The sequence below is a fragment of the Thunnus maccoyii genome, chromosome 1, assembly GCF_910596095.1.
Source record: "Thunnus maccoyii chromosome 1, fThuMac1.1, whole genome shotgun sequence".
Classification (NCBI taxonomy): domain Eukaryota; kingdom Metazoa; phylum Chordata; class Actinopteri; order Scombriformes; family Scombridae; genus Thunnus; species Thunnus maccoyii.
In genome coordinates this window covers 38,303,356-38,317,116 of record NC_056533.1, presented here as the reverse complement: position 1 = coordinate 38,317,116, position 13,761 = coordinate 38,303,356, and the positions used below count along the sequence as shown (strand labels likewise).

Sequence of the window (13,761 nt, the reverse complement as noted above, 5' to 3'; positions counted from 1 at the left end):
CCCACTAGGCCAAATCTTTCTCTCTTCAGTTTGATTCTGACATTTCAACTGGAAGTCAATCCTGCATTTTTTGGGGTGTCAACTACATGCTTTTTGTCACTCCTTTGTATGTATCAAAAAGCAGCAGCAGAGAGCAGACTTTCCTCCGTGCTATGGGTCATCTGATCAGCTTTAGTATTGGACAATCTGTTGATCAAAGATAAGAATTTGACATCTAGTAATCAGATCAGCATTTAAAGGAGTTCATTTTGTCATCATAACAGAACTTCAGCTGTGTGCAAATTTGGGTCATTAATGTCCTTAAACATTTTTTTTGTCCACAGAGTTCTCCAACAGAGCTCAGAGGTTCCCAGTGATCAGTCTACCCAGCAGCATCAAACACACCTGGACACCATATTTATGGTGTGTACATATACAATCACTCCTCTCCTATTAACTCGATCAAGCAAAGACGAAATACTGAAGTACCATTCAGGTCCTTACAATGTCCATGCTGCTCTGTTTAGACCAGCAGGCCTTCAGACTGACAGATGGATCACATGTTGTGCTCTACCAGTTTATATTAAATGTTTAGTTTATCTTTCGTTCCAGCTGCTGGAGGAGAACATCATCACTTTTGTGAAGAATGAGCTGAAGAGAGTCCAGAGGGGTCTGAGTCCAGATTACCCAGAATGCATAGAGAGTCAGAGTGAGGATGAGGAGGTGTTGGATGGTGAGGAGGAGGAGCAGAGGAGGTGCAGCAAAGAGGCATTTCTTAAGATCACAGTGCACTTCCTGAGGAGAATGAAGCAGGAGGAGCTGGCTGACCGTCTGCAGACCAGTAAGAGGATTTTAACAGATTTAACATGATGGAGAGGAAATGGAGGCAACATGGGAGAGGTTTATCTATCTACTAAAGCAAGGAATCTCTGTATGTCTGTGTGTCCTTTGCATATCTCTTGAAGGTGTATGGCTGGGGAAAAAAGAGAGCGCCTTGTCGAATTCGGTGCAATTTTGACAAGCAGCCCAATAAATATTAATAAATTTAAACTCTGAATAAAAAAGCCATCAGCTGCTCCACTCTGCAGCAGCAGGGCAGGGCTTCTGGGCTCTGCAAAGGCATGTCATGATCAGATCTGTACAACCCTGCCATGAAAGAGACAAGAGGAGGACAATTCTCTTCATTTCATTCATAAAAGTTAGGCTTTGTTGTGGGTTTCCTGACGCATTTTAAAAAAAGACAAGAGAAAAAGAGAGGGAGAGGGCAAGCAAACTGAGAGCACAAGCACGCGACAGTGCCAGAAGGCTTTATCTGAGAGAGAGAGAACCTGTGAGTGACAGAAATACAATGTTATTTTTTGATTGTTTTACAGTGGTTATGCTCTAGAGCACAAATAAAAAACCATCAACTGAGGAGACAGACACTCTTTTGGTGCAATTTGGACACGTGACATGTTTAATAAAGTTTGAATGAACAAGAGAACAGTGAGCTGCTCAGCTCTGTGTATGAATGTAGCGGGAACTGTTTGATACAAACAACGTCACATCACAGTGGGGTGGGAATTTTGGGCCCTGCTGATATGTTTGTCAATTGATATATATACATATATATATATATATATATATATATATATATATATATATATATATATATATATATAGTTCTCAAGAAATAATAAGCAATCAGCCTATCCCAAACAGGCACATCTTGACTGGGCACTGCACTAGTATGCACACATCTGCATCAGATCAGAGGCTGTTTGTCCTCCACTGATGAGCTGAATAAAACTGATGGAAGAGGAAAAACTATACAAACACACTTACATGTTCACATTTCTAGACTTTCTGAAGGATCCACTCACTGATTTAATTTGTTGTTTGTTCATTCAGGAACTCCTGCTGCACATTGTCAAAATAAACTCAAGTCTAACCTGAAGAAGAAGTTCCAGTGTGTGTTTGAGGGGATTGCTAAAGCAGGAAACCCAGCCTTTCTGAATCAGATCTACACAGAGCTCTACATCACAGAGGGAGGGACTGCAGAGGTCAATGATGAACATGAGGTCAGACAGATTGAAACAGCATCCAGGAAACCAGACAGACCAGAAACAACCATCATATGTGAGGACATCTTTAAAGACTCACCAGGAAGAGGTGAACCAATCAGAACAGTGATGACAAAGGGAGTGGCAGGCATTGGGAAAACAGTTTTAACACAGAAGTTCATTCTGGACTGGGCTGAAGACAAATCCAACCAGGACATACAGTTCACATTTCCATTCACTTTCAGAGAGCTGAATGTGCTGAAAGAGAAAAAGTACAGCTTGGTGGAACTTGTTCATCATTTCTTTAATGAAACCAAAGAAGCAGGAATCTGCAGGTTTGAAGAGTTCCAGGTTGTGTTCATCTTTGACGGTCTGGATGAGTGTCGACTACCTCTGGACTTCCACAACAATGAGATCCTGACTGATGTTACAGAGTCCACATCTGTGGATGTGCTGCTGACAAACCTCATCAGGGGGAAACTGCTTCCATCTGCTCGCCTTTGGATAACCACACGACCTGCAGCAGCCAATCAGATCCCTCCTGAGTGTGTCCACATGGTGACAGAGGTCAGAGGGTTCAAGGACCCGCAGAAGGAGGAGTACTTCAGAAAGAGATTCAGAGATGAGAAGCAGGCCAGCACCATCATCTCCCACATCAAGACATCACGAAGCCTCCACATCATGTGCCACATGCCAGTCTTTTGCTGGATCACTGCTACAGTTCTGGAGGATTTGTTGAAAAGCAGAGAGGGAGGAGAACTACCCAAGACCCTGACAGAGATGTACATCCACTTCCTGGTGGTTCAGACCAAAATGAAGAATGTCAAGTATGATGGACGAGCTGAGACAGATCCACACTGGAGCCCAGAGAGCAGGAAGATGATTGAGTCTCTGGGAAAACTGGCTTTTGAGCAGCTGCAGAAAGGCAACCTGATCTTCTATGAATCAGACCTGACAGAGTGTGGCATCAATATCAGAGTAGCTTCAGTGTACTCAGGAGTGTTCACACAGATCTTTAAAGAGGAGAGAGCGCTGTACCAGGAAAAGGTGTTCTGCTTTGTCCATCTGAGTGTTCAGGAGTTTCTGGCTGCTCTTCATGTCCATCTGACATTCACCTACTCTGGAGTCAACCTGTTGGCAGAAGAAAAAACAACATCCCGGAGTTTCTACCAGAGTGCTGTGGACGAGGCCTTAAAAAGTCCAAATGGACACCTGGACTTGTTCCTCCGCTTCTTCCTAGGTCTTTCACTGCAGACCAATCAGACTCTCCTACGAGGCCTGCTGACACAGACAGGAAGTAGCTCACAGACCAATCAGAAAACAGTGGAGTACATCAAGAAGAAGATCAGTGAGAATCTATCTGCAGAGAGAAGCATCAATCTGTTCCACTGTCTGAATGAACTGAATGATCGTTCTCTAGTGGAGGAGATCCAACAGTACCTGAGATCAGGACGTCTCTCCACAGATAAACTCTCTCCTGCTGAGTGGTCAGCTCTGGTCTTCATCTTACTGTCATCAGAAAAGGATCTGGATGTGTTTGACCTGAAGAAATACTCTGCTTCAGAGGATGCTCTTCTGAGGCTGCTGCCAGTGGTCAAAGCCTCCAACAAAGCTCTGTATGTGCATACAGAATTATCCAGATTAATGTATTTTATTCTTTTGACAAGGAAGACGACTGATGTTTGCAATTGTTTTCTTTTATTCTGCTGATTCCTCTTCAGGCTGAGTGGCTGTAACCTCTCAGAGAGAAGCTGTGCAGCTCTGTCCTCAATTCTCAGCTCCCAGTCCTCTAGTCTGAGAGAGCTTGACTTGAGTAACAACAACCTGTGGAATTCAGGAGTGAAGCAGTTGTCTGCTGGTCTGGAGAGTCCACACTGCAGACTGGAAACTCTCAGGTCATTTTTATTACCACAGAAAAAGAGAATTTTTAAACACAAAATGAAATTAAATCAGAAATATGATGAAAACTAACTTGGCTAATTAAATCACTATAATCACACAGTGAATATAATTGGAATGAAAAATATGAACATAAAACATCAGTAAATTTCTATTAAATCTTCTTACTATCTTTAGATTTGCCGTTGAACAATATTTAACTTTAAAGACATTTCTTCTGCCAGTGTAAAAACAGAATGGCATCAGATTAAAACCTGAGCTTCAGCAACTGCAGCCTCCAGTAAAAACATGTGCTTTCTCTCCTACTACTTACCTAAAATGTAGCTGCATGATACCAACATCCAGCAGGTGGTGCCGAGTGTAACGCACACAACAAAGATAAAGGCCTGAAGGACAAAATACTATTTATTGAGTTGAGAATTTTTTAAAGCTCATTAGAGCAACTCATGTGTGTGTTCAGTCTGTCAGGATGTCTGATAACAGAGGAAGGCTGTGCTTCTCTGGCCTCAGCTCTGAGCTCCAACCCCTCCCATCTGAGAGAGCTAGACCTGAGCTTCAATCATCCAGGAGACTCAGGAGAGAAGCTGCTATCTGCTAGACTGAAGGATCCACACTGGAGATTGGACACTCTCAGGTATGGACATATGGACAGACAGCCTGACTAACTCAGGGACTCTGGTTCATGTTTAATGGTGGATATGAATGAAGGTGTATGAAGCTGATTGTGACTTTGTCTCTTTCTCCAGGATGGACCATGGTGGACTGCAAAGACTGAAACCTGGTCTGAAGAAGTGTGAGTGTGTTTTCAGTTTTATTTACGAGAACACAGCCTCAATGCTGCACTGGACTGTTGGACTGAAGTACAATGACACGTTTCATTCAGGATTTAGCTTCTGTTTTCTGTCATTGTGGCTGGAAAGATGTTAGAATTCAATCACTTCATTGAAATATTGACAAACACCACAAACTGAACACAGTGATTCAACAAAAGTAAATACATTTTATGGAGAGTGGAGCAGACAGGAAGCCAACTTCGTCTGGGTCTTTTGGCTGTCAGTGATATTATAGAAGAGTTTTGTTGCCTTCAGGTGCTGCTCATAAGCTTGTACTTTAGAAGTTTGACTGATAGAAGTCATTGTGTACTCTTCTGTTCTCTGGAGGTCAGTGTGTTTAGAAAATTAGGGTCAGTTGTTTTAAGGCTTTTTGCCTGTTTTCCAGGTGCAGATGTGATGCATTCTATTCCAAACATATGAGCTGTGTTTATCAAACAGTTGAGGCAGTGGCAGTCACAGTTTGGGCTCTATTTTCATGCCACTGCAGAATTCAGAGTGCAGTAGCGCAGTGGCAAAATGCTATTTTCCTGCAACACACGGAGGTTATGTCCTCAACTCAGTATCTTGGTGACTCACCTTGCGCCACAGTGGGAGGAGAGGTGAGGAGAGGGTGTGGTGATGCAAACCCAGTGGTCCACTGTAGTCTTGGTGCCAACAATGAGTGCGCCTCACACTGTCCACTGCTCGCCTGCTCAGAGCAGGTCAAAAGCTCAGCGCTATTATGTTCCACATTATTTTGTCACTTTATTTGGTGAAGGCACACTCATTTAAACCTCTCTGAGATCACACAAATGTTTTGCTCGTCTTTAAACTTTCCAGACAATTTTTGTTTTCTGGTAAAGGAATGGATCCCGTTGAGACTGACTGAATAAATGAATGAATAAATAAATATGATACTAATGATTCTTACCATGCATCAGTCATCCATAACAGCTAACATCATGTACTGACGGCCTTTACTTTACACTGGGGATTCTCTGGAAAGCCATCTGCAGTCTCTACTGGAATAATTTTTCACACTTTCAATACACAATTACACACACATATCTGCTGTTTAACTGTGTGCAACCAGCAGCACTGTTGCAAAATAACCACAGAAACCTCCATTCTACATGAAACATAACTTTCTTAAAGTTATGATTAATTATTCTGTACAGTTTTTAATGCAAATCAATAGGTCTGGCCTAAGTGTTGCTGGGGGAGCTCCATGTAGACATGTGGCTGTGATGATCAACATGATAGACAGAGTAGTTTGGGTTAAATTTTATACAAAAGTGTGTTATTTTAAAAACCCCAAACATACACAGGATCATGGTCATTTTTGCATGTAAAACAGTCAAAGTAAAAGGATTTAAACTTTAAAAATAATTTAGGAAATAAAAAAAGAACATGCAAAATACTAGATATGGCACTATGGATGTATTTAAATGCAGGTAGTTATTGTGATGTGATGTGATCATTGTGATGTCAAGTAAAATTGTGAGCTATTATTCACGGAAAACATGGTGTGTGATGGTGATTACTGGATCATCAATATGCCCAGAGAAGTGAAGTCATTATCATTATTAACATTAAGTCATTATTATGAGTAATTATCAGCTCTTAGCAATACATTTTGGCTACTGTATTCATATTTGAAACTTTTTACGTCCCAGACAGCAACAAGTTTCCTCTGAGGAAAACTGTCTGCAGGATTCCTTAACTGTCAGTGCGTGATGATGGGGAAGGCTGTGTTTAAAGGGGATGAAAGTAGCAAATGTGATTGGCCACGATTGTCACAGCCTCCAACACACCCACCTGTAATGTATGATGATGTATTTCTGTTAAACACCTGGATCCAGGTGTGCCAAGGTTTAGTGTTGATGTTCTAACTGAAGTGTTGAATTTACATTTAGACAAACATCAGATGCAGCTGGAATGAAATTTAAGATTAAATGTGACAAAAAATTCTCACCACAAGGTCAACTTACTCTGCATTTCCAAAGCTTTCAGTCACATGTCATGGCCTTCCTCAGCGGATGAAGTTGCTCAGTTGTCATGGAGATGGTTTAAGTTTGAATGGCTAAATTGTCTATCATTCTCTCCATCAGATGCCTGTGAACTGGAACTGGACACAAACACAACAAACAGAAAACTCAAACTGTCTGACAACAGGAAGGTGACACATGAGGAGGAGGATCAGTCATATCCTGATCATCCAGACAGATTTGAGGTCTGGCCTCAGCTGCTGTGTAGAAATGGTCTGACTGGTCGCTATTACTGGGAGGTCGAGTGGAGAGGAAGAGTTTATATATCAGTGACTTACAAAGGAATCAAAAGGAGAGGAGACAAAGATGACTGTGTGTTTGGAAGGAATAATCAGTCCTGGAGTCTGTTCTGCTCTGATGATGATGGTTACTCTGTCTGGCACAATAAGACAGGAACATCCCCCCCCTCCTCCTCCTCCTCCTCTCCCCCCTCTTCCTCCTCCTCTGTCTCTAACAGAGTAGCAGTGTATGTGGACTGTCCTGCTGGCACTCTGTCCTTCTACAGAGTCTCCTCTGACACACTGATCCACTTCCACACCTTCAACACCACATTCACTCAGCCTCTGTATGCTGGGTTTGCAGTCTGGTCAGGTTCAGTGTCTCTGTGTCCACTATAGGAGGGAGAGTCTCTCCTGTGTACAAAAACTCTGCTGACTGAAGAGCAGCTGCTGAAGTCAAACATCACACACAATAGTGGAGGCTCGTCCATAGAGGCAGAGGATGTTGCTCCTCCTCTTTTTTTGAAAAGCAAGAGGGAGACAAAAATATAAAAAAGAGTAATTGGTTGAAATAAACCATTAATAAATCTCAGTATCATTAATGAAATATTTATTCTCTCTTCTTTGGAAAAAATCCATTATTGAAATTCTGATTAAATTGCCTCAACAGCAACATCTGCAGGTCTGGCAAGAGGGGAGAGGGCAGTGTGTGTGAAGTGATGAGAGGAGAGCAAAGGAGGATGGGCTCCTGCTGTCCTCCTTAGGGTGGGATCTCTTATATCAATTTAATGTACTTCATTTTTTCATGCTCATCTGTTATTGGCCAAATGTAAAATGACGCTCCAACAGAGGAGGTCCTCTGTAACCAATCAACAACCAGAATACAACATTGACATTGCGTTGGTCCAATGATAATGGCCAAGTTTCATCTTCAATTCTCTACCACTGTATGTGGCAAAGCAAAGATAAATACTGTAGCATATTAGAAAAATAAATTATAATGTGCAAATTGCATAGTACTTTTAAACACATCACTAAAAAATACATTTTATTCAGTCCTTTTCAACAGAGTCTAAATTTCCTTGTTTCAGATTTATGTTTCCCTTGTTTATTGAGCAGTAGATAGCTACTTACTACAAGCCAATGCAACAGCTTGGCTTGTTGTTGCAGCCCCGGGGGACTGTTAAGAACTGTTAATGCAGTAGAGATTATATAATGTGCTGCAGGTAGTTTGCCTGGACAGTTTGCCTGAAGCTGTTGAAGAATTACAGTGAGCTGCTCAGACTCACATGGAAAGAGCCTGATTAATCAGGAATGGATCCAATTTTTAATTGAGTTGTTCAGTCACCTGTTGATGTTGTGTGATTTGTGAATGAGTGTGCAGGAGGTCTGGCTGCTTGCTGGTGAGAATTTCTTCATTGTTCGTTCTTAAGCTGAGCTGTATATGAGTAAAAAGCTTAAAGTAGCTAGAATTAAGACTTTTTAATCACTAAAAGCAACTAGAAAAACAACAGTGTTAACACTGTCAGCTTTGTAGGCTATGTTTTGTATGTCTTGTATATAGATAAGAGTGAGTAAGTCATGTATCTGATAAATGTATTAATACTTTTTGATGTTAGCCTACACTTTTAGATCTGTGAATGTTTTAGTGTTCAGTCTTTCTTGTATTCAGCACTGATCTGTACCTGTATCAGATTATAAGCTTTGGGGTACTTATGTATTCTCTTAGTATACAGAAATATATAAAGAAACATGTGTAAATCATGAGATATATTGTCTGTTTTTGATGAGAATATTAATCTGTTGTCTCAGTAGAACAATACTATGAATTGGGTGTTAACTTTGTTGGTAAAATAACAAATTCCAAATAGGGCTGGGTATTGGTATTCAATACTGGTACTCGATCAAAATAACCCAGTGGTAAAATAACAAATTCCAAATAGGGCTGGGTATTGGTATTCAATACTGGTACTCGATCAAAATAACCCAGTACGTAGTATCTAAACTTCTCCAGTCAAACAATTCCTACATTCGATCCTTTTTGTAACCAGATCTAGAAAAAAAATGAATATTTGTATGGCTTTGCTTGCAGTGATTGGCTGCAAGCAAAGCCATACAAATATTCATCCTGAAATATCCTTCGATTTAATGCAACTTGTGATTGGCCCACTACCGTAGCAGCTACAACCTATACAGTCTGTGGTGATAATACTTAATTTACAGTTTTGTACACTAATTTAATGAATATTTCAATAATTTGAACACAAATCTATTCATCTAAAAATAATTTGGATGGGGAGGAGTGGTGGCATTTTAAGCAAGTGAATGCTTCTATTCACATGATAAGTATTGAATGAAGCAGGAAAAAAAAGGTATCAAATGAAGTACTCTATTGGTATTGGTATCACTTTAAGGGTATTGGTGTTGGTACTGGTATAATTTTTAAACAATATCGAGCCCTAATTCTGAACCACTCCAGGGCTAAAATGAGCACTTCTTTGTTTAGAAAAAATATGTTTAAATGTCTTTTTTTGTTTTTGAAAGGAAATTGTTTTATTGGTATATAAAATTGTTCCCCCCCTCTGATATCATTGGTTGGGGGACAATGAGATAGTATGATGCGGTTTGTTGTAAGATTCCATGTCACATTCTGTTTGGATATGGGTTGCTATAACTCAACAAGTTATGCTATAAATTATGTTGATGTATGGTGTTTCAAAATTTTGTTCCATGTGTCCCTTTTTAACTTTGAGTACCTGCGCCTCTAAAGGTCTCTGCATGGCCCTGCATTTGAACATAAGAATATAACATAATTGAACATAATATAGTAGAGATAAGTAGCCAACTAGTGTAAAATAACATGATACTGTCGGTTGGTCTTTCTCCTGTCCTCTCCAATTTTTTGAGCCACCAGCTGCCACTGACACACTCTGCACTGTGAAGCACATCTGTCTCAGACTCAAACACTCAATTATTTTTCCTTCTACATGATTCATTGATTTGTTTCATTTGACTCTGCTGTTGTTACTGTCAGGATCCAATGAGCAGCATGCAGCTCTATTCATGTTTTAATATAATAAAATCTGTCCACCTGTGGAAGCACAGGGTGTTGTTGTGGTTCTTACATGTATTTTATCACACAATTGCCCCTCATGTATGTTAATGGGGAGGACAAATATTAGGAACACCACCACCCACTACAGCCTCAGTGAATGACATTATCACCTTTCTGACAATGTCAAAATCTGAAAGTATAAGCTTCATAAAAGTAGAATTTATGGCAGAGCTGTTGTACTGGATTGCATTAAATTGCACAGGTGTTCCTAATACTGTGTGTTTGTTAGTGTGAATGTGCTCCTGTGGTAACATTTTTTTCTTGTACAGTTGGTTACATGTGCTGCTATGTGACTGTGTTGAGTTTTGGGGTTTTTAATTGCTGTGTGATATGTTTAATGTACACTGGGTGTATGTTTCATTGATTCAGTTTCAGTTTTTTACTTATGCTTATATTCTTATATTTATATATATGCTACATATGTTCTTCTGTTTATGCCTATATTTTTTTATATTTTGTTGTTTCAATGTAAAGTACATTGAACTTACTTGTAATGAAATGTGCTATATAAAAATTGCCATTGCCACAATAAAGTAGCCAGTAAGTGTTCTTAATTCTTATTTTATTGTTAGTTTTATTACATTAGATTTTATTAACTTTTTTTTTTTTTTTCAATTTAAACACATGTTCTTTTTTTTTTACTTACTCTTATGTCCACTTTTTATGTTCAGCACTTTGAGTTGAATATAATGTATGACTTCTATATAAATAAAGTTTGACTGATTGATTGGTATATTATTAAAGTGTTAATATTAACTCCCCCTGTTTCCAGTCTTTGTGCTTTCTGGACACAGATGAAACTGATATCATCTGAAACATCAGGTTGAGGAGACGAAGTCTGTCGGGAACCAAATAAACCTGCAGATGTCACGTTTTAATCTTTTACATGTTTGTAACCAACTACATAAAATAAACAGCTATTCAAAAGCAGACCACTGTCTAAATAAACCAAACATTGTGGAAACAGTGTCTAAGATGATACATTTGGCAGTTGAGAGGAGACATGCTGTCAGCAAGTCCACATAGCATTAATTAGTGATTTTACTGTGTGTGCCCACACACACAGATGTTGAGCCAATCAAATCACAGAACCGCCATGGTCAGTTGGAACCAAAAATTCAGGCTCCCCGAAGAACACTGATGTAGGGGGTGCTATTACTGCAGGAACAAATAAAACTTTTTTTAAATATCAATTTGACTTTAAAACCGTTTAAACAGCAGTGGACTGTCTGAAGAATGTTTTGTCACAAAACTGAGAACTACGTTGTTCTGAACTCATGAAAAATTGACATTTTAGAGATACAAGCTTTTCACAGGACTTTCTTGATTTCTGAAACCTTGACTGCATTCACGTCTGATTCTGTTGTTAATGAACCTTCATTGGCTGTTCTTCTACAATCAGACAAGCACAGACTAACCACAATTAAAGTCAGCAGCCAATCACATGCTGTTCTGTTGTCATGTGACCCTCCTGCTGAGCAGAGACTCGACCATCAGCCTTTGATCTGCCTCTGATTTTGATGTTTGTTGTAAGATTCCATGTTGGTTTTCCTCCTGTTGATGCAGAGTAAGGGTCTCTGGCACAACTTCACCCACTTCCAAGGTGCGTGGAGAAGGGAACAAAGTCTAGAGAGATGAGAACTCCAGCAGTTGCTCTTCATACTACAAGTGTTGCTGGAGTTCTCATCTCTCTAGGTTTTCCTCCTGTCCTCACGATTTTTTGAGTCACCAGCCACAGCTAGTTAGTGACCACTGTGTTGCTCCCCAGCACTGGGCAAACAGAGAGAATGAGCAGGCTGAGTGTGTAATGAAAGTTAGAAGGACGAGCATCCACGAAACCTTAGTGACACTGGAGGTTGACAAAGTTTTCACTGAGTGCTGTGTGCTGTACTCACGGTGGCTGAGTGTAAAAAGGAGTGAGGTGAGTTGAGATCTGTCTCATGGTGCCAAGGTGGAGCTTCAAAGGGATACACCAATAGCAAAGCCCATGAGAGGGCTATGCATGTAGTCATAGAACTGGAGGTGTATCCATGTAACCACTATTTTTTTTGCTTTCACTTTCTCCTCAGCTGTGATGCAGATGTTTTCTCAATGTGAAGCTTTGGTAAGTGACAGTTAGTCAGAGTTAGTTTACTGTAAAAAGTGTAAAAAGCAGAAAGTGAAGCTGCTGTTTGTGTTGAGAAGAGCTCGGCTCTGTGCTAACAGGTAGCCACCTTGTTCAGGATCATCACATGCTCTAACAACTTACTAACAGCACGTTTCTCATGAACATTTCACTCTGACAGTTTTTCTCCTGTTTCACTCTCTTTCTGTGCTGTTTACAGGTTGGATTAAGTTTGTTGTGTGTCTCTGTTGTGAGTGTGTGTGCTTTAGTTTGTTAGTTTTCCTGGTGAATATGTGGAAAGTGTGTTATGTAAAGGTTGTTTAATGACACAATAACAAACAGCATCAGTGGAGCATCCTTATCAACATGTGAGCAGTGGTCACAATCTCGTCCACTGATGGAATAGTTCATTAATCTGTAGTGAGCAGGGGTGTCATACATTTACAATATTTTTTTAATGTGCTTTGCGGGTCTTTTGTAAGTAATTATAGGGTACAGCGAGTTAGAATAGTAACATAACCTTATGTTTCATATCTAAACATCATAATAGCCTAAATCTATAGCAGATTGGGGCCCCTTTTTAGGGGTCCCAGGTAGTGGCCTTCATTGCCTAATGGTATAGTCCACCCCTGACTTTACTGATGAAACACTGACTTATCATCCAGGAGAGAAGAGTTTATCTGCATACTTGCAGACCTACATGATCTGGGTAGATACTGTGAGTCCAGGACAGGTCTATGTATCTATGTATGTATATATACAGTATATCCTATGCATGTATTTGTGTGTGTGTGTTCATGTGAGAGAGAGAGAAAGAGAGCGTGTCTGGCGGTAAACGCAAGTGTTGGCTGGTGTGTGTGTGTGTGTGTGTGTGTGTGTGTGTGTGTGTGTGTGTGTGTGTGTGTGTGTGTGTTTTTTCTGCTATGTCCAGCTGTTGCTGTAGTCCTTGTTCAGTAGGAGACAGTAGACCAAGGTCATCAGCATAAAAGAGAGACTTTGCCTCTCTATCTAGGAGCAGCACATTGATCCAACTGAAAAGCAAGTTCATTTATCTACACATTAAATAAAGTCGGACTTAAACCCTGACGAACACCTCTTCTTTGGGTGAAGAATTCAGTTACTTTATCTCCAATTTTAACAGCACACATATTTTCCAAATACATTGATTGTATCATACATTTTGCCCCCTATACCACAATGTAGAAGTCTTTAATAGAGCCCTTCATTCCAGATAGGCTCGAAAGCTTTCTTGAAGTCAATAAAACAAGTGAATATATTACCATTTTTTGTTTGGTGAACATGTTTGTTAATTAAAGTGTGAAGGGTATATACATGGTCAGTGGTTTGGTGTTTTGGGAGGAAGCCGATTTGATTTTTACTCAAGATACAGAGTTCATCAAGGAAGTCTAGTATTCTTTTATTTAGAATACTACAAAATAATTTACCTAAAGATCTGCTGACACAGACAGCACAGGTAGTTACTAGGGTCTGAATTGTCCCCAATCTTATGAATGGGAGAAATGAACTCTTTGCACCAGATGTCA

The 13,761-nt window shown here is 40.0% G+C and overlaps 1 protein-coding gene across 1 annotated transcript; it reads left to right on the top strand.

Moving 5' to 3' along the window:
- The first annotated feature begins 326 nt into the window (after positions 1-326).
- LOC121903341 (NLR family CARD domain-containing protein 3-like) lies at positions 327-7,489 on the top strand. Its single transcript, XM_042420272.1, has 7 exons — positions 327-402; positions 592-820; positions 1,870-3,637; positions 3,743-3,916; positions 4,381-4,554; positions 4,667-4,713; positions 6,844-7,489. Exons 1-7 carry the CDS (start codon positions 400-402, stop codon positions 7,395-7,397), a joined length of 2,949 nt encoding a protein of 982 aa, XP_042276206.1. The 5' UTR covers positions 327-399; the 3' UTR covers positions 7,398-7,489.
- Positions 7,490-13,761: the final 6,272 nt, after the last annotated feature.

Coding starts and splice junctions, on each gene's coding strand:
- LOC121903341 (XM_042420272.1), top strand. Junction 3,917..4,380: donor TGCAGACTGGAAACTCTCAG/GTCATTTTTATT, acceptor GTGTGTGTTCAG/TCTGTCAGGATGTCTGATAA. Junction 4,714..6,843: donor GAAACCTGGTCTGAAGAAGT/GTGAGTGTGTTT, acceptor TCTCTCCATCAG/ATGCCTGTGAACTGGAACTG.